Raw genomic sequence first — 22,134 nt, forward strand, 5'->3', positions numbered from 1 at the left:
TGGCGAAGACTGGGGTAGAGATGAAGAAAAAGTACAGGCTCGCCCCCGAGTCGAGGCCAAGGGTCGCGTTGCGCCATAAATGCCACCTGTAGGGAAATTTCCGGCGCGGTCAAACCCTTAGCCCTCGGCTAGCGAGGCGAGGCCTGGATACTCGAAGGTTAGTTGTAAAGAACTATGGAAAAAGATACACATGGAGAAACGGAAATATTTTTATGGTTTTTCGCCGGCTTGCCGGTGGCGGGTGTCCGCCACAATAATCAATACCAAATGATACGATTTCAGACGCTAGCTTATCTGCGCGATTGACAATCGAATCCAGATTCCAGGTATTTGGTAAATTGTTTAATTTGTAATTGGACAAAAATCGCACGACAGTTTTTAAAAACTGACGATTGAGTATCGGGTAAGTCAGCAAGGATTAGAACTAGTACTATAGAATTTACATCAACCTAACTTGACCCAACTGCACCTTTACTTCTTTTGTTCATCTTTTTCAAGAGTTCACATTACGTAGATCTGTATACACGATAAATATATGATGAAGCTAAAAGTGGCAAGCGAGCCGCTAATTATAAACATGCTTGAGCTTGTTGGTATGCAGCGAAACCGGAACAAAGAATAACTTGAGACCGCGGGTTGAAGATGGTACAAACTTGTCAAATTCATATACAAATTTACAACAATGTTTAAATTATACGTGAATATTATATTTTTCCATTTCAGGTACGAAAACGTAAACCTCGAGTAATGATGGCTTCAACAATCTTGGCTTCATAGCGCGTACATTGAGGGAGAGTCAAGATGCCGCATGCTGGGAGGTAAGACAAACATCATTAACTTACCTGATGGATACTATGGTACACGTTTTTCAAATTTATGTGTTTTATCTGGCGGGTTCAACGGAGTCACAATCGCTGCAACAATTTCCTTGAAAGATAAAGCGATCACGAATTAGCTGTGGGCTGCATTATTGAAGATGGAAGTTTACTTTTGTTCGTACTAGTTAAACTAGTTTACTCATAATATCTGAACGCACAAACTAGAGTGCAGTAGAATAATATTATTTTCGAAATTCTATGGACAGACCTCCGTGGATGTCTTTCAGCGAAATGAAAGTCATATAAGGTTTGGTGTATTGTTGTATGGACTACAGAAATGTTTCATTCTCATAACTGTGAAACTGAAATATCAACTACGTTAACTTTACACAGGTTACTCTAAAAACATTTTTTATACTTTAGCCCACAATCATTTTTGGGAAGAACGCGAGTGACTTGAATTATCATGGTGTATGATTCGAAATAGTGCGCTTATTAAAAATGCTTCAAATTTAAAGCATACATTTAACGAATCGCAATTATCACAATCTCGTAATTGGTAATCGTTTTTCGTCCTCGTGCGGTTGTTCCAAAACTTTGTTAACTCAAGCTGCAGTTTACTCTGGTATTTACTTTTCTATCTAAGGGAACAACACCATGAATTGCCTCGCATTAGCCTCCTTCTCCAATGAAAGATACCACTCCTCTCCTGTCCAATTCAATGCCCAGGACATATCCTCATATACTTATTCTTGAAAATAACCTGGCCACCAGATTCTTTGTATTATGATAACGCTATGTCCCGATTATCGCTTCGAATTCTGAAGGGGTGAATTGTTTGATACGTTTGAGCTATTTATAATCACATGAAGTTGACAGTGTGGTATGGGAAAATCAGTGCCGCACATCATCGAGTGTAAGTGTTCGTTAATATGTTTGTAGATATTAAAATGTCACAAAATTGAGTTTTGACAAAACGGGCTTATGCTAAAATAGTTTCTCTGTAATGAAGAATTCCTTAACATACCTCGTGTCATGTTCTATTTTTAAGCGGTATTGTAGGTTTTTCGCCCCCGTTCTGATTTCATAGTTCCCTATGGTGATTGGTGCCACTTCTACGTCTGTAGCATTGTTTCACGTTCCAGACTCTCGACCCTGGGGCTGACCTTAACCTATAAACAGAATTGTTTGACGTTTTCATTCGGAGTATAAGCACAAAAGTGCACCACATGTCTGGGTTCACGAGAATTTTTAGACTTATGACGTCAATGTCGATAAGCTACGAAACAAAATAACGAACGAAACGTGGACATGAAGCCTGCGCATTGTTCTTCTGATTTTTGAGTCACATTGCATGGCAGTGTTTTGACTATGGGATTCAATTACAAATTCAAGTGACTACGGGTAGCAGCTTGATTCGTAATTTGTTAGGAGTAGGCACTGATAGTAATTTAATGCAGGAATGTCAAGTGCCGCTTAGAAGAGGAAGAGATCGCAAAATAAGCACATTATATATATCTTTTTGCGGGATGAAAATATACCGTGACTCATTAGAATGCCTATAGGCATGTAGGCGGGAAAGGAATTAATATACAAATGATTACTGCTACAGCAGTTTAAAATATATATTTATGGGGTAGCTACGTGCCAGTAAAATGAAGTAAAGCAATACATTTTATCTTTCACACTATGATATCTTTATTCAAGGATTTTCAACTTTTTAATTTCAGAACAAAATGACCCGCAAGCATGTCAGTGGTCATGTACAATTAAACTGAAAACATTACGTCACAGGCTACGGTATTTTCTCTACCCACGAAGCAATGAAGCGCTATTATTAGCAAGTCTGGCCTTTCTTCGTATATCTTATAATATACAGGGTTAAGTGGGTGATTTTCGTAGGTTGTGCACACTAATCAAGTGTTTCTTCAAACCTTCTTGAATATGACTTATTAGTACGTTTTACTTAAGTTTTGTTTCGTTATGTTCTTTCCATCGCCAGAAATCAATGATCCGAAATTCATGCAGCATAGAGACCGCCATTTCATTAGTTTTCACTTGTAGCAAAAATAAATATCGACATTCCTTCGAGGAAATCGTGGATATTATCAAAAAGCAATCCAAGTGGGTTGCATAAGTTGATAAATCATGTAACACGGTCCTGTGGCGCAACGGATAACGCGTCTGACTACGGATCAGAAGATTCCAGGTTCGAATCCTGGCAGGATCGAGCACAAATTTTTTTCTCCTCCTTTCACACTTTCGGTGTTAAACTACTGTAAACTGCAGTATAAACGAGGTGTTATAGGACATGCGGTAAAGCGTATTGGTAAACAACAAATTACGTAGCTAGTGTCTCTCATTGTCATCTGTCTCGTGGCATGTGTGCATAACCTAGCCACGAATGCCCGTCCATGCATCTGGTTTAAGGGGGTGCCCTGATCGATTTCGAAGTTGACATATATATTTCCAAATATCGAAGTCTTTGTATCTCAAATGCGAAAAAGGGCTTGATGGCCCCATTCTATACACGTTTTTGAACAAAAGCATTCCAATACATTTTCATTTAACGCAGAAGTAAAGAAATGGCACGGATTCTACAAAATCACATTTGTAAATTCGTAGAATTCGTGCCATTTGTTCATTTCTGCGTTACATGAAAATGTATCGGGATGTTTTTGTTTAGAATTGTTTATAGAATGAGGCGGTTAAGCCTATTCTCGCGTTTGAAAACCTTGGGATTTGATATTTGGAGATATATAAGTCAGCGTCGAAATCCACCAGGGCACCCCCTTAAATATATCCTCCTTCTATCTTGTCATAAAATATCGACCGTAGTCATGAGTCATTGAAGAGTATCTGACATTACGAGTGGCGGCTAATCAGTCAACCTAGGTGTCATCTTTAATGCCTCCATAAAATATATTGTAACGTTCTAAGACGTAGCAAAAATTAATAAGGATTCGTAAGCTTATTTAATGAGACCAATTATAGGTGCAAATAAAATGTTGTGAAAAACCTTTAATAGCAGAGAACGTGTTTCTAATTTAAAGTCTGAAACAAGACTGTTTTTACAATAATGTTGGTTGACGCAGCAACCTTATCTTTTTAAAGACATAAGAGGTTCATAAACTTCTTTTATCTATGATGACTACTAGATCATTAAAAGGGGGCAAGACGGATGATTTCACCCTTTGTAACAATATGATTGATCATGGTACAAAACCTTATACCTTATACTTGCGCGGTTTTGCTAGTTCGCAGATTATCTAGCTATGAGAATGATATGAGGAACGAAAAGATGTGTATCAAATTACTGCTGTTGGAAAAAGTAATCAGTTATTATAGTCTAGCAACCAGTATCAAATATAAATATACCTTCGCATGCTGATAAATCGTTAATTTGCTATCGTTCATCAGTGTTTCGTTTATTAAAGCGAGTGGACGCACAGTGGGACGAAGTCCTGAAAAAGCGGACTAAACCTCGAAGCATAAAAATTCGATTCAGCGAATTTTGACTATTAGGTCTGGTAAAGAAATAATTAATGCGTTCAAACCCCGAAGGAGAAGGTGGTATGTTCTAAACTGGCTCCAGCGGGGTGGTTCAAGTTTCCCCGTCCACTTTCTTATATGAGAGCTTATGACATTCTATGACCACGGAAATAAAAATTAATGTTGAAAAGGAAGTTGACTAGTAAAAGTGGTAGCATTGATAATAATAATAATAATAATAACAAACAATCAAGATTCGTTTGCTTTTCTATCTCAAGAGTGCGCTGCGAAAAAATTGTGTTACCAACAAACGTAGAGGAGAACTCAAAAGTTCTACTAAGCTTTGATTACTTCATCACCCAGCTTGATTCAGGTGGTAATGTTTTACAATGGGTTGTCGAATAAGGGTCTTATGCTAAGGCATTAAGTGTCACCCCGCCAGTATTGCCAACCATACGGTCAGGACCGTATTTGTACTGTAATTTCGTCTCCTGTACGGACATACCGTCCAGTTGCTCGACCTCACGCTAAATGTACGATCCTGGAAAAGTTGTAGGAATTTAAGTAATTTTTTGGCTAGCCTACGCAAAAGAATCAAGTACAGAAGTATAAAGAAACTGTCCCAGTACTTCACATTTCTGGTTGTATGTTTGTAATTATTTCTTCAAAAATAAAAAAAATAAAGTTTTCTACAAGTCTCCAGCAACTGCTTCGTGTGATTGAAAAATTGTTGAATGTAAAAATGTCAATAATGTGGTTAAAACCTATCTGGTCCTTGAGAAAGGAAGCAAAATCGTGGTAATTATACGACCATAAAATATAAAGAGCAAAAATGTACACCGCGAAATCTTTGTACGGTTGTGAAATTTCAAAGTATGGTCCATTTTCACTTTGAGTACGACCTGTAGCCACCAGAGGGTTGGTAACTCTGCACCCCGCTGCCTGGCTTGCTACTTCAGTTCAAACTCAACCTTCGTTGATAGTGCGTCGCGCGAGAACACAAACCAAAAAAAGTGAACTTCAAAATTCCATATCTCAAGAGTGAATTGTACTATTTCAATTTTTCAAGATGATCTCGGCTTCTGGAGATATGTGGAAAATATTTCTGTAGTAGTTCATTCTAAAAGTATTGTTTAACCGCTTAAAATACGGCCATGTTCGGTACCGTCTCGAAAACGATATACATTTAAACACTTCTATTTTGAAACAGATAAAAAGTACCATTTTCTACCATTTTCTAAAACGATTCAAATTCAGGGCTTCAGGTGAGTTTATTAGCTTACGAAATCAACAAAAATCGGATGTTCCCACCTGCTCCTTTGGCTGTTACGATTTTTTTTTCATAATTTGTGCACAGTTTGAACGGGTGCGCACAAATAAGTATTATTGTCTTATCTGTCATAAATTAGATGAATAAATATTACGTTGACGTGTTTTTGTGACTTCAATATTGGAAAACAAACTGATAAATAGAAATAAAATCGCTCTAAAAAAATGTAGTTTATTAAATGAGTTACATGGTACTTTATTCGTTATAATCTACGTTAAATGTTTGAAGTTTTCATATGCAAATCAGTTTTAAATTCTCTGTAGCTCAGTTACACAGAGTCTAGTAAGGAAGTATTACTATTTATACGGAAGGAGGTTTTCAACATGGTGAAAAGTCATTTGAAGGATAGATTGCTTACTGTATTGGAACACCTTGAATTGCAAATCTCCGAGAAGAGTGGACGTTCAGTGCTTATACCAAAAGATATGAGGCAGTCCGTTTCAACGTTATTTAACAAATTGAGAACAATGTGGCAATCGGTCTGTAGGGGAGAAAAAAAGGTTTTACAAAAAATATATGTCATGGGTTAATGTGCAAGTGTCCTCTCCCGTACCTGCTACTTTTCAGAAGACATCAACCAGTAAAGGTGGTCACCCTTCCAAGTAGTTTGAGTCACTAAGTGAATGGTGGAAAGAAGAAGTCCGTGAAACGTTGACTACGAACGAGTCGTCATATGCTGTTCAAATAAGCCTTCTCTCCTCAGGACAATTGGATGCTTCGAAAGTTGCACGAAAACACAGAATCGACAGTAAACGAAGAAGGCTACATCGAAGATCATATGAAAGACATTTGTTCCTTGCGAAACAATACTACATCAGAACGATATCTCACTTGAATTTGAAATGATGTAACCAATGATCGATGGGAAAGTTTGCAACGCATTTACATCTATGAGTTCTTCTCTATGTTGCTACTTATGTGAAGCTACATTCAAAGATGTTAATGACGCTAATGACTTTGATACTCTTCTAGAAAGAAAAGTCTACGAGGACAATTTCAGGTTCGGAATATCTGCATTGCATGCATGGATACGGTTTTTCGAATGCTTTTTGTATTCGTCCTACAAACTGAAAATTAAAACAATGGCAGGCACGTACTGAGAAAGGCAAACGGATTATATAAGAGAGCAAGAGAGTTGTTCAAAAGGGTTTCCGTAGGGAATTAGGACTCATCGTTTATTATCCAAAGCCTGGATTCGCCAGTACCAATCATGGCAATACACCTCGGAGCTTTTTCGGAAACTCAAATGTGTTTGCTGTGATAACGGGGGTCAACGAAAATTTAATCAAACGATTGTAGGTTATTCTGCAGGCTATTTCCAGTGGTCATGATATTACCCTTACGGAAAAAACGCCCAATTTTACACCCAAAATAACACTCAACTCTAGAGGGTAAATTCGTACCCCTTAATTCAGGGTTAACCTCGAAGTTGAAGGTTTACTCCCAAGTTGAGGGTTTACTTTCAAGTCGAGGGTTTACTCCAAGTCGAGGGTATACTCCCAAGTTGAGGGCTTACCTTTTAAGTGAGGGTTAACTCCCAAGTCAAGGGTTTACCTCCAAGTTGAGGGTGAACCTCCCAATCGTGGATTCACTTCGAAAGACTTCTCGAGTCAAGAGCTTATTATGTCATTTGATTGGGATTGTAGATGTAACGGTATTACAAAAGTGCATTACACACCATTAGCAAATACAATAGAAACTGAGTAATCAACAAGTCGTCTGGTTATTTCTCATTTGATATCTTGAGGCAATCATATACATCTATTATATATGCATTTGGATATTGATTTTTATCATTGAATGCCACGAAAATGATATATTAACATTATTAAATTATTGTATATCTATACGAATTCGCGTTTAATATAGAAAAAGGGTATAATGTATCCCCACGCACAAAAATAATCGTAAATAAAATTTAATGCACGTATGTATAATTCATACAGCCATGAAGAATTATCTATACCCAATGCATTCCATTCATTATTATATTATAATGAAGATGTATGCGTACATGTACAATGTACATACACTACATGAAAATACATAAAACATTTGGATTCGCTAATTTTCAGATAATTTCCAAGTACTGTCATATAAAAAATCACTGAGAATATCCAAGAGAGTCAATGTTTTTTATTCACCGAGTTGACGTGGGAATCCTCATATATAGTGTAGTTTATGATTTCTAATTTCAACCCTGAAAAAACTAAGTAGTATTCTTTTGGAGCATTGCATAATGGCATGCAGGGTAAGTAAAATGCAATATCAATAGTGATCCTTATACTATACAATGCGATGGCTTAATTCCAGCGAGTTGCTCGAAAGTTGAATTCAAATTGAATCATTGGTTTTACCATAAATAATATACACATAGATCATTTCAGATGTTATTGAGAATAATAGAACTTCAACGAATATCATAAGAATTACCTTAGTAATTTCACGGGTTATGTTAGCCTGCAATAGAATCAAGGGTTCACCACCAATCTTTTACATATTATATTTTCGCGTTGACACCCAAATTTTATAGTTTACCCTCAAGAAGAGTTAGGTGTATCCCTTGGGATTGCAGGGGACAGTCCCCGCAATGTCGATAGATCACCTTCACATTTACCATCAGTTAAATTTTGGGGATACGAATCACCTTCATGTCTTGGGGATTGAACCTTCAATTGTTAGGAATTAACCTTTATCGTTAAGGGTTTACCTGTAACGCTGGAGGTGTACCGTCAACGTTGAGGCTTCACCTTCAACATCGAGGGTTCACCTTCAACTCTTGGGGATGAACCTTCAATTGTTGAGGATTAATCTCCAACTGTTGGAGATAAACCCTCCATTAATGATGGTTTATCCTCAACTTTCAGGGTAAACCCCTAAATTTTGAGGCTTACCCCCATAAATTCAGGATTTTTTTCCGTGAGGGGAGTACTGATAAATTTCAAGAATATGCGGAGGAAATTGCGCGAATATTTAGTAAATTATATCCATGGTATTATATGCCTACCTCTTTGCCCCATATTGCAATCCATGGGTCACATATCCCAAGCTGCTCAAGAAGCTAGAAAAAAAGACATCAAAAGTGTTCGAGAAACTTCATCACGAATGTATTTGAAACCAAAAACAATGGAAGATGTTTTCAATCGGCTCATGGTAACATCTGATCCGTACATTTCAAGTATCTGTGAGTTACCCCAGAAAATAATGCGCAGTTTAACTGTGGAAGTTACAAAACTGTTAATCCCACCTACAACAAGTCAATTTACTATCAAAAATAATTCTCAGTTTGACGACGATCCTGACTAGGAAATTATATTCCATTAACTTAATTTGTAACATTTGTAACTTTTGATGATGTTTTTGCTAAAAAAGAAATAGTTAAAAATCTTTTGGCGGGTTTCTCCGGTCACCCCTACTTACAGCACGTTTCCGTCAGGATATTTTTATTTTTAGTTACCGTCTTGCTTATAAGCACTTTCTAGCCGTGAAAAAGTTCTCCGTATAACAGTTCCAATCAAATAGGTATATATTGTACAACGATAATTTAATTAACATATATAAATTGTTATTGATGGGTGCTTAATATTGCTCATAAATTTTTAAACCAATTTCGTTCATGGCTACGTTTTCTTTTCTTGCTTTGCGACAACGAATCACCAGTTTTCATATTCTAGTACAAGGAAACTGAAGCGGGTGTGCTTGGTAAAAATTGTGTAATGTAAAGTACATACATGTAGAATACCTGAAGGCATCAATTTTCCGAGAATTCTAGGCCTGCGTGTAATTCATAAGTACGGAAATTTTCATTCATTTGAATAACACTCTGTTACTCTTACGTTTCTATATCATTATAAATTTCTACATACCGTCAATATCTAACTGGACTGCAAGTGAGTTCTCGACTACCATTGCCTCGATAATTGGCAATTGAAGTTCAAATTCATTAGCGTAATTTTCTTCTCAGAATATTCTTCATTTCCATAAGTATCCATCGAGAACCATTAATAGCAACGGACACCATTCCTGGTACATGGTAGGTGTCGTGTATTTATTCATTGGAATTTCCTTTTAAAGTATCTTTGTTTTATTACGGAGATATAACAATTATGTGGGTGTCAATAACGAGTGTGGACTTACAAAACGAGTATTAGTAAAACTTGTTCACTGCCTCTTACGGAGTCTATCACAACAGAGAGATCGGTAATATCATTGTGATTTTTGACGTTTTTGGCGACATTTTAACCTCGATCTATTATCCATCAGGCGAAGAACGTCTAATTTGCCATCAAGGCCTCTGCACTGGATAACGTAACATCTATTGACTAAATGATATCTGACTGAAAACGTGTCGTGAATGAGAAGGGCTTAAAAAAGTTTGGAAGGTTCTGTTGAAAGTCACGGACATTTGCTAGCCATGTCTTTTATTGATCTTGAAACTCTCTAGCAACGGGGAAGCAATAATTCAAGTCACAGATACCACCCATACACCAAATCGATCCCATCTGCACTGTATAAAACATACATAGGTATAACGACAGTGAATGATTCGTAAAGCACATCCTGAACCCACACGTGATCGCAGAATGTAGATACCGATGACAATAACGTGGGTTAGGTTTGAAAAATGTAAATTAGAATTGATTGTCCTAAACTTGGAGTTCTGTTTCTGCAACGATGTCTCTATCAAAGTACACGGTATCGGTATTTCCTCATGTATCGCAGGGCTGTAGTTAGATTGTGGGAGAGGAACTCTTGGAGGAAAAGAAATACAAACCTACAAGTGTACTGAGATGACGTGGGCTGAAGTTTTCCTTTACACATAGCTGACATTGAGTGACACAGTTTTTATGCAACACCAAGTCGTACAGATTATGAGAAAGCGTTCGGAATTTACATTATGGAAATTTCGTTCAATCCTGAATACTTGGGTGATGAATTTAGAGTACTCAAAACTCAATTATACTGAACAAATCGTCACGAGACGTGTAGGGCATTTTTAAAGATGACAAAATCGACGTCAGTGAAAATTGGCTCATACGGATCAACCGTATCTTTGCAATCTGAATTCAAATTGCCACGAATTTCAAATTCTACATTAGCCTGTAAGGCTAAGTTTTTTACAACAGATTTAGTGCCCATTCAGTATGACTAAATCGTCGATTGCAATTTACAAATATTCTTCAGAAATTTGACAATCATCGATCTGATTGATTGCCAATAAAAGGTCGTAACCAAATCTGGTTTGTATTTCTCCGTATCTGAAGGGTTCATAGTGTTGCCTCAAAATTTGAAAAAAATTCTTTTCTTGTACGAATACGTTAAGCAGGACATAATTGATATTACAAAGACATTACAAATGTCAAAAAACCAGCAAGTACCTATTGGGCAAGATATTGAAAGATTGTTATTTCAATTAATGAAACGAACGAATTGATTCGCTGATGTGAAACTACCTTTCAAATTGCAAGTGTAGTCATTCGACCGAAATCGTGGTCGTCATTTTTACAAAATGATAGATAATTTTCTTATCCGTGATGGTACGAACTCACCTTACTAATTTCAAATTGCTTTGTCTAAAATCTTAGTCGATAGGTTGGTGTATTGCTACAAAGGCCACGAAGAATATGAAGAAGAAAAATTTCACCATCGTCTTCGTGGATGCTCAATAACTGTTAAACAGTTCGTTAGATTTCGTTCCAATTTTAGGGGTAGTGTGAACTGACCAGGGTTCATGATCACGCAAATTATATTAAACAAAACTAATAAGCGGTTTTAGAGATACGACCACCGCTACCTAGGATCTTGATTTGCCAGCAAACTCGTTCGCTTATTACGGTAAAGTATATGCGTCAACGTATCAACATTGTCAACTGTCTTAAGGTTTATATATACATATAATACCAAGCACCGGGTCACTGCCAACGTGTTTCTTATGTTACGGACTGGCCATATGTTATATACTTGTAGATAAGTGCAGAAGTCTACAAAAAGGATCTACGTACACTGGCGTTGGCGTGAACTGCGGCGTGCACCATTACTCAAAAGTTGGCAGCTCGCTTTGCTGTGGTCAAACGACTCAAAGGCCACTTTGAGTTAGTCGTTTGTTGAACGGGGGCATCCGGATCATTTTTCAACGGCAATTCTACTCTTGTTAGTTTTTTTCCTCGACAAGTATTGTTAAACTTGAATATTTTCACACCCAGATTTCAACTTTGATCAAACTGCAGTTTATTTATTACGAATGGTGACATTTAAAAACCTCTGCTCTGCTGGCGTTGATGGTTGAATCGAATGTGTAGTTCTGCTCACCGGCTCACGGTTCGATCAAACTTGAATTTCAGGGATGAGTAACACGGTTCAAAGCGTGGCTCTATATGATGCATTCCATGCATCATCGGACTGTCGGTGGATTGCAGGAGTGAAAGTAGCTTACTTCTCGACAGTGTTGTTCTGTGCACACCAGTAAGCGTATGCGCAAACACGTAGCGTGTGGTACCCACGTGATACCCGCATTTTTGATATACATAGGTATGTTTACCTCCAGCGCTAGACTTACACGGCGACGCCACGGATTCCTTCCGTGCGCCATAAAAGGAATAATATCTCAGATGCTACACAAGCCATCCAGAAAGGGTATAGGCCTGTACACTCTTGTGCATAAATATTGACCTCAAACCAGTCCGGATGTCCTGTAACTATCTTAATCCATTTCTAATGTAAAATTACCTATTGAGATGGAAAAAAACGAGTAGATACGAAAAGATGTCCAAAAACATCTTTTATCATCGGTAAATTGTTTTTAACCTTTCAAAAAAACCTGACAAAAAAATCCATTCTTTTGGACATCAAAAACAAAAAGATGTGCAAAACCCAAACGCAGACCGTGTTGTGTAGTGGTTTGTCGGAAGCCAAGTAGAAAACATGCTTTGTCACTAACAAGATCCTTTGCAAGTATTTCTTACGAATAGATACTATATGCGTATACGTGTACAGCGTGTCGTCAATTTTCGTGACCATGGGACTAAACAAACCACGTAACCAGTTTGGCTGATTTTCGAAAAAGAAATTGCTTACTTGTTGTTACTTTGTCAGACTTTTTTCACGTCCGGTTTCAAAAAGGCCAACGATCGTACTTTTAAAAAATGTGTAACTTTCAACTTCAGGAAATACCGCTTTGTGCCATTGGCATGCGTTTTTGGGAAATCTTGACTGATTCTCAATGAAATACGTCGGTGGAGTGAGAGTATTTTCTAGGCAGGATTCCGGATGAACCGATTTGACTGAAATTTTAACAGTATGCACCCAAAAGAAATGTGCCTGCATTACGCATAATATTGACGGCAACTTTTAGGCTTGAAATGAGCTTTGGGTATGGTACTTGTCTGATGATGATTTTGACTGTTGAATTTCGATATTTTTACTATATACTTACATTATATTATATACTTCGCTCGATTCTTGAACAAGTTATTCTTGTTTAAAGATATATTAAACCTGATACGAAAATTAAAATATAGCTAAATCAGACATAAGGTGCCTGATTCATAAAGGGCCTCAGGCATAAAAATAGCCCTACTTTGATGAATTCTTCTTTCTGAGTGTTTACTGTTTTGTATGGACGACGTTCCAACAAGCCATTCCCACTTTCGGTCTCCAAACGGTACATGCTGACTGACATTTCTCAAGATAATTCAATGAACTTTAAAATTCGACTTTCTGTCATTAAAATATGATTTTTACTGGTAATTATTGAGCGTCATTTGGGGATCAAAAATGAGACATGTTAATACCTTCAAATCTTCAGCGGACATGTTCTGCTACCTGGAAATAGGACTATAGCGCGATACTGAAATTTAACAGCTTCAAAGGACGGTTCGAGCTGTCGCCCGAAAACAAGGTCACAATAGTACATTACGTAACAAGGGAATAATCGACTTTTATTTCTGTGTAACACGTGCGACTTTATTTCCGACTCAACTCTAGCCAAATTATGGACTCGAAAATAAAAGAAGAAAAGAGAAAATCCTAACAATGAATACAAGTAGTGCACGGATGTAGGTCGGTGGGAGTCAAGGTGTGGGAGCGGGTCCAGGGCCGCAGGCAGGGGGAGCACCCCCACGTAAAAATATACATTTAGAAAAGTTAGGAATACAATAATAAAAGTGTGTGGGGCTTATAGTGAAAACGGTTGACAGCTGTGTTTACTCTCTCTCTCTCTCTCTCTTTTCAAACGTCATGAAAACGTTGATGTTCGCCGTGCAGCTAACACGTTGTAGGCTGCACGGAAGAATCATATTATAGTAAATTGAATAGCGTACGCTCCTCCCTACTTCCTGTTTACACATTTTCGTCGCATTCAAAAAATTAACCCCACTTTGGGACTGCGCATTTGCCAACCAAATGTACAATCATCAAGAATCCAGTCCATCTTACAAATTCTTACGGAATGTCAATCATTGGCAAGGATCCAGCACTCCGAATAACGGAAACTAAATGGTAAAAATTAACCAATCAACAAGGGTAAACAAACTTCTTATACCTACCCTTTCAAAACATTTCCGTTCATTTCTCTTTTCATGGTACCAACATTTCGAATCAATCGAAAATCAGGCTGCTACCAAGTCTCAGAATTTATAAAATTTAGCTGTTAACCAGCTGTTCAAGCGACAATTCTAACTAACAAAAAATCGATTCTTCGACTTGAAATATTTCTATATAAAAAATTATAATGACATTTTTCCAAGACTCTGTCAGATTGAAATTAAACTTAAGCTGATCACTGTCGTGAATCCGAAACATGATAATTAATAATTCAATCAAACTGTTTGTTTGTAGTGTTGAGTGTCGTTAAAAAACATAAAAGTTTTAACATCACTGCAAACAATTTCTTTCAAACGAACAATCAGTGATCTTTACAGTTAGTCACACGAGCACAATCTGTGATTACCGTGGTAGAAAGAACCATCGATAAATCAACGGTAACAAATGAAAAAACAACTCGGCTTGAATTTCAATAAGAACTTTAGTAAATATATTAAAAATTAAAAATCTAAACAAATTTCTTGGATACGATACCATAATTCTGGTATTTAAAAAAAATCATTTATCATCAAATTTGTTCATTTGACAGCCAGATCTCGATTGATCGTTCGGACTGAACTAAGGTAGCTATGAAACTTTGTAAATAATTTTTTATTGAAACTAAAAATTTCAAACATTTAGTTCTTTTATATTCCATTTATATAAAAACGGAAACTTCAAAGACTTGGAGGTGTTGTGAAATAAAAAAAAAAATATCTCACGAATTTGAGTGGAAACCATTCAACAAAGATTCAGTTATTGTTAATACGTTATAAAACTAGCAGATCGTCGTGGCTCCACCCACAAGTATTTCCAAATGCTTCTCGTGGCAATACTATTAGACATAGATAGCCATATGTTCTCCCGGACTTTTTTGTCGAGCTCATCCAGACCTGCAAAACTTAGGAGCATAACTTTTTTCTATCTGTAAGAGTTTACTCAGCGTTCATATAAGTGTGTAATTCCGTTCTGACTTTGCTTAAATATATCATTATATCTCCAAAACTATTGATATAGTTGTTACTAAATTGAGTTCGAATTACGAAGCCTGTGGAGCGTGCGTAAGGCGCCCCATTTCCGAATAGTGCGGTAAATCTACTTTGACGCATGCGTACAACTGGAATTCTATATTTTATACGCTGCAAATGTTACACTCGTTGGAAACCACTCGCTTTCCACACTTGTAACACAACAGTGTATAGTGTATTGTGTTACAACTTCGGTAAGTGGACGTTTTCCGACGAGAAAATTCGAGCAATGTAACTTACGATCAATGACACAGTGCGTAAAATTGAATTATCCGAAAGTGCGCATGCGTCAATATTGTTTTACTAAACTGTTCGAAAATGGGGCATCTTTCGCATGCTCTACAGGCTTTGGAAATCGTACTGTCCGAGCAAGGGTTGAAATAGTAAATTGTGTTTCAAATGCGGATAATGGGTGAATTCTGTTGGGCGTGACATTGTCAGTGTGCTCGGCAAAGGCGAGTGCCGTAATCACACGAGTCAAATATTGCTCATCTGTTAGTGTGACACATGCTATTTTTTCCGACATCTGTGAAGGAAAGTTTAATTGGAAAAGCAACAAAGGTGCCACTGGGGGCTCATAAAACTGGGGTTAAATAACTTATGTTCAATGGCACAGTGCGTAAAATTCAGTTATTCCAAAGTGCGCATACACCAAAGAACTTGACCGAAAATTGTTAAAGACAACTTGCGCAATGGAAAATTTTGAAATTCGGTGCAACTTGACGAGGAACGGTGATGGGAGCTTCGGTACAATAATTTCCTACTGTTACCGACTCGCTCATCATTGTAAGCCCCATACGCGAGTTATTAAATGTAGGGCGCTACCATTACCCCACTACCGTTCAGGCCCTTTTACTTGCTGCAAAGGAATACCTATACTTGGCTGATTTTAACAATCATCGATCAACGAATCAGGGTTAGGTAACTTATGTTCAATTATACAGTGCGTGAAACAGAATTGTTTGAACTGCGCATGCGCTGAAGAAAGCTCTAGTGCGTAAAATCGAGCATTTCAGTTAAGCGCATACGCCAACATCTTTTTACCACACTTTTCGAAAATAGGGTACTTTATGCACGCTTCACGGGTTTTGAAAATCTACGTTTCCAAGCTTGTGTTGGGAAAAAAATGTTCAATTTTTCGAAACATTTCAAACTTTCTTTGTTCGAAGAAAAAAGAAATATAGATCTTGCATCGACTACACTCACAAAACCATTCGAGCATTCAATAGTCTCTGCACCAGCACGTGAGTGGAACTTGGTGGTCGAATCCCAAATTATTTACATTCCATAGTTAGGTACCAGACAAGATATCTAAGTATGCTATTATATTTATTCGATCATAGATATTCAGACATAGTGTGTAAAGCATGAGATAATTGGAAGGCCTCCACATTACAAACATTTTGACCTGTGCCAATCATTGGATTTGACCGACTTGATTGATATCGTTTTACTATTGCAATATGAATTACCGTATGACTTTGAATCCATCATCGAGTGTAATTGAAACCTTCAGTGTAATACATAAAATCGATTTAACTCATAAATAGTTGTAGAACATATGTCAACTTAAATCTGATAATTTATTACTTTTCATACATTACGTATCAATTACTCTCAGTTGAAGTCGCGTGACAATGTTTCCAGTTTCAACTACGATGACGACAACTATACAACTCCAGCTCGTCACGCGCTTGCGCAACCTTGTAAACTAAATTATTTCAGGTTCTAAGAGTAAAGTTCATTGTCTTAAAATGGGCACGAGTATCTTTGTACGGAACTCAACCCACAGAGATTTCTCATGCAGAGAAATACAGTTTTATGTTAACACGCGAGATTGTACAAATCCTCAAAGTGGTATGTTTTGGGATATTTGTCAGGAAGTCTTTGAGCTTGAGAAAATTCAGCAAAATTCAGATGCGATTCTCACGAGCAATCAAACAAACAGTGGATTCATATAGTCAATTGTTTAGAAGGCACGATACTAAATCAACGCAACGTTTTAGTGTAGTATAGTGTTTATACATATTTATTTTATATACATGTATTTAGTATAAACATTTTATCACCTCAATGTTACTTTCCGAAAATGGCCGTTTAATCAAGTTATCGATCGTGTTCTGAACAATGACTACTAAAAATTCGACGTGCAATCAACGATTAATATTCTGATTCCTCGATCACTCGTTACAATGAAATCGCAATGTTAAATTTCCACGCAGCGTGTAATTTTCATTTGAACATGTAAGAAAGAAAGAGCTTAGAAATAGATATAATCAGCAGTTTTATCGATTCCTTAAATGCTGTCCCTTTTAACAATGTTAACTGATTCATAAAATATTTTTTCAGGACGGAACGGTGGAAAAGAGCGCTACTCTTGACATCGTGGTCACTCACACTCCTTCAGTCAATACAACTCACGAAAGCACGTAAGTAACATATCTAACTTATTTACTTCCATTGACGTCAGTTGGAAGTTTTCTGTATCGATTACTGGGCAGCAGAAGGGGCTATTTCAGAAAATTCGAGAATGAGCTACCTTGAGAACGATATATTTAGTGAGATGAATGAAGCGCAGATACTGTATTTAATATAGGCTTTTCTTGAAATTATTCGGTGATTTTGATGATGCCACGCCATTACGACGCTTATTGGTATTTTCGTCTAAGCTTTAGCGACATAAAAGAATCATTAATATAAATACTTTAAAATAGACAGTGAATTTGATTCATGCCGCTATTCTGTTGCGTGACAAATAATATATTCTACTCTTACACTCGGTTAACTGCCGGCCAGATAGGCACACTTTAATGCCACACAAATTTTTTCTTGGAACCAGCTTGAGCTCATATCATACCTCGAGTTCATATAGTAGTCAATGGATTCCAATTCAGCTGAACCAGTATTCAGTAAAACAAGGAGAAGATAATCTTGACCAAAAATTCATCCTGTTTTTGTAATCTCTCTTAAATGTTTATAACATCAAATGATCAGTTCACGTCGGTCGTAATCTCTTCTCTTCTCGTCTCAGTGGGTACTTTTTATTAATTTTATTAATAGTGTATCGTATACATAGACTATTTGTCGAACTATCATATTCGCAAGCCACCAAGATCTCCTTCAAAATACAAAAATAGAAAATATTGGTATTAAAACAGAAACTCAAGTATCGATGCTACGTTTCAAATCTTTTCAAAGTATAGTTGAAAATGCGGTAGATACGATTGATTTCAACCTATCATAGCTCATTTAATTCAAACGAGTATTTCCAACAAAGTCACGGAAATGGCTTTTCTTTTCAATAGTTCATTCACTATTGCCATTTGCTGATCACAATAAGTATCGCTGTGATGTTGTAACATTCGATATTCAATGATTCTGACATGATAAAAAAAATGTTTCAGTTTCTTTGTACAAAATGGTTTTTTGAATGAAAGTTGCCATCCAAAAGTGACAGAATGAAATTAGTATAGTAGATTTATCAACCATTTTGCAGCAATTTTAAATGAAGCATTGATATGTAACCACGATTTATACTTCAGTGTTTGACATTCTCGTAAGTTTGAATAAGTCCTCCTATCTTACAAATATCATAATTTGTGATGAACAGTCGATATATATGCCACCTTTTTGTAATAAAATTAATATATAGTATCGATTTTTAGCCCACCAATCTCCTAAAGCAAAACTACGATTAACGATAAAATCAAAGAAAACCTCTTTGTGTTGGCGAATAAAAATCACATGCACCCAACTTGAAAGGCTTTAGTCGTACAATACAATAAAAGAAAGAATTTTTGTCGTTATTTCTTTCTCTTACGCACATGAGTTGATCCCAATGATCTAATTGCATATACCTATTGCATTCATTGCCTTGATTTATTTATACATGGTACTAATCTGTATATTCTAGTTCATGTGACCTGTTATTAGTTGCATTGGGTGTAGGAACGCGGCCCAATATTTATCTGGCAGTCTATTTGAATCGTTCAGCCTTCCACACAATGGATTATGTGACACACATCCGCATTTGTTCTAGCCCTACGGGCATCCACAAGATTCGATCATAAGTGATTCTAGGCTAATGTATTCAACGGGTACTCAATCAAATTTCACGTAACAGCGAAGAGGATTCTGTAGGTATAATATCTCATGCAGACTCTCGGTTTTAAGTGTTTAATTCCAACGATATACCTATAATTTATAATGATGACCTTAAAAAACCATCAAAACACTTTGCGGCCGCAAAATAAACATCCAAGCGGTTATTATACCCATAGGTATCCGAACACGAGAATGAATAAAAAGTCTGAAATCTATCTACTGTTAATTACACTGTCTCAGATTAGGGTAATAATGTACTTTTTTAACTTCCCGCTCATTTTTTCTGGATACATTTTGTATTGATTTCATCAGTCCTGTAGTTTTTGAATTATTTGTGTAACAGGATAAAAGGGATGGGAAAATTTGTATTTGGTAATGTTTTGAGGTTTCAGAACACATCTCATTGTCAGCGGGAAGTTCTTGGGCTGAACCCATTAAGGTCAGCCAAATGGAACACTCGTTTTTGCTGGAAAAAGGTCCGAACGTTATTTTTTGCTCAATAACAAAATTCTCGCTAAATAAGTACTTGAGTAGTAATATGTACTCAGCTTAAGTCTATAAAGAGGTAGCTCATACCACGCGACTCTCTGCCTGTATTGAAGTAACGATTAAAAAAGTATATGCCGTCATATAACAAGATCGTCCAGGAATTCTCCAGAATAACCGTTCTGGTATGGTTTGACAATTGGACTGACTTCATTTTAATATAAATGATAAGATACTTATTTTCATGGACCTTAGAATGTCGGATTCAGTCCTCCGTTTTAAACGATAGATACAAAAAGCCCCATTTGGTAATATCTGATTTTTGGTTGCGCCTACGTAAAAAAACAGCAATGATGTTTTTGACAATAATTTTTTACTTATCCGTACGATTTATGCGTACAAGATCATACTCACGATTATTTCATAAAATTCCTCGAAGAAACTAAAATAAGTGTAATATTTTTGAATGTGTCATTGAAATAGGGAAAAATCACAAGCTGTGAGATATTTCTTAGGCTTGGATTACGAATCATATGCTTAGGGGGGATTTTTCGTCCGGCAAAAACTAGCGTTTAGACACTGTGCCAGGAAAAATAAAAGTAAACACGTTATCCTAATCTGATACAGTTGACCGAGTATAGACCGATCTTAATAACATTGTAGGTGTTTAGCGCAATCAATTTGAAGTCGGAAGTGGAATTCTCAGTCCCTAATTACACCTCATTGGAGAGTGAAAATCGTTACTAAACTTGACGCTTTCTCTTTTCTTATCCTTGGATCGATGTAATATCGATTTGAATTGGACTCCTATGGAGCACCAAAGACCTACGAAGAGAACAAAAATTGAGATGAATAAAAAAAAGACACTCTTAACGGGTACTATTTTTTTTCCGATCTTATCTGTTACGTTGTAATCGATTCATGGCACTCGCTATTGGCGGTCGTACATACACGGTGGATTATACGATGTTGTACAAATGTACACACCAAACGTCCAGTTAGTGAACACAAATTGATCGCGTTATCAATCAGTTTTCCATCATTATAGATGCGACGATGTAACAATATGGTAATCGAACGATGGCTCAATGCATTGATTGCCTTCTTATAACTGCCGTCCAATTAATAGTATATTGTGTAACAAACTCGGAAGCAAAATCGGTCCTTTCGGGTCGAGCGTAAGTTTGCAAGACCTCTCGTTACAGGTGAACACGCATACGATCCGAAGGCAAGTATACCTAGTCCAAGAGTCAGGGATTTTTTTTCTGCAATCCTCTGCATAATTTATTTTCTTATTGGAAAATGTTCAGGGGCGTCCCCTGAATGTAAATTCAAGTTCTCGGGACGTGAGGGTTGAGCTTTAGCCGCCATCTTGAAAAACACGTTTTATCAAATATCTCACAAGCCGCGTATCATACGACAAAAACAGTACAGCTCGTTTTCGTAGATAATAAAATTCTCTACAACTTGTGTTTGAAACTTTTTTCTGTATAGTCTATAGGTTTATGTATATAGCATGGCGAACGTTTTAATTTTTATAAAAAATTTACTTTCCTAGGACTTAAAAGTGGTCTTTTCAGTACTCCGCATATATGCGCATTTGCTGACTCACTCGATCGTTATAGAAATAATTACTTTGTGTACGGAAAACCTATATGAAAAAATAATGAAACATGCTCTCGTTATATGAAATCCATTAATCTACCAGCCCAGCAATTCACAAGTATCAATTTTATCCGGTGGGGCCCACCCATCAAGATATCACGTTGATCGCTGTGATTTTTTAAAGCTTCGTAACAATATGAAATCGGAAATCGGTTGCCCTTACGGAAGAAACCCCCAATTTTACCCCCAAAGTAACTCTCAACCTCTAATGGGTAAATTCGTACCCCTTAATTCAGGGTTAACCTCGAAGTCGAAGGCTTACTCCCAAGTCGAGGGTTTACTTCCAAGTTGAGGGCTTACCTCTTGAGTGAGGGTTAACCCCCAAGTCAAGTGTTTACCTCCAAGTTGAGGGTGAACCTCCCAATCGAGGATTCACTTTGAAAGAATTCTCGAATTAAGAGCTTATTATGTCATTTTATTGGAATTATAGATGTAACGGTATTACAAATGTGCATTACACACCATTAGTAAAGACAATAGAAACTGAGTAATCAACAAGTTGTCTGGTTATTTCTCATTTGATATCTTGAGGCAATCATATACATCTATTATATATGCATTTGGATATTGATTTTTATCATTGAATGCCACGAAAATGATATATTAACATTATTGAATTATTGTATATCTA

General features: G+C 36.8%; 1 protein-coding gene and 1 non-coding gene across 11 annotated transcripts in view; both read left to right on the forward strand.

The window, feature by feature from the left end:
- Nucleotides 1-22,134, forward strand: part of LOC124213967 (collagen alpha-3(IX) chain) — a 95,184-nt gene that overhangs the window by 32,641 nt on the left and 40,409 nt on the right. For 9 of the 10 annotated variants that reach the window (XM_046615816.2, XM_046615811.1, XM_046615813.1 and 6 more), the window contains exons 2-3: nucleotides 724-818; nucleotides 17,598-17,677. In XM_046615816.2, coding sequence (XP_046471772.1) covers nucleotides 802-818; nucleotides 17,598-17,677 — 97 coding nt within the window. In that variant the 5' untranslated portion in view covers nucleotides 724-801. Of the gene's footprint in view, nucleotides 1-632; nucleotides 646-723; nucleotides 819-17,597; nucleotides 17,678-22,134 lie in introns of those variants that run through there. The other variant, XM_069134804.1, reaches the window with a different exon arrangement.
- On the forward strand, nucleotides 2,976-3,048 carry TRNAR-ACG (transfer RNA arginine (anticodon ACG)). Its single transcript has one exon. It is a non-coding gene; the product is annotated as a tRNA-Arg (tRNA).

This window comes from Neodiprion pinetum, chromosome 3, assembly GCF_021155775.2.
Source record: "Neodiprion pinetum isolate iyNeoPine1 chromosome 3, iyNeoPine1.2, whole genome shotgun sequence".
In the NCBI taxonomy this organism is placed as follows: Eukaryota; Metazoa; Arthropoda; class Insecta; order Hymenoptera; family Diprionidae; genus Neodiprion; species Neodiprion pinetum.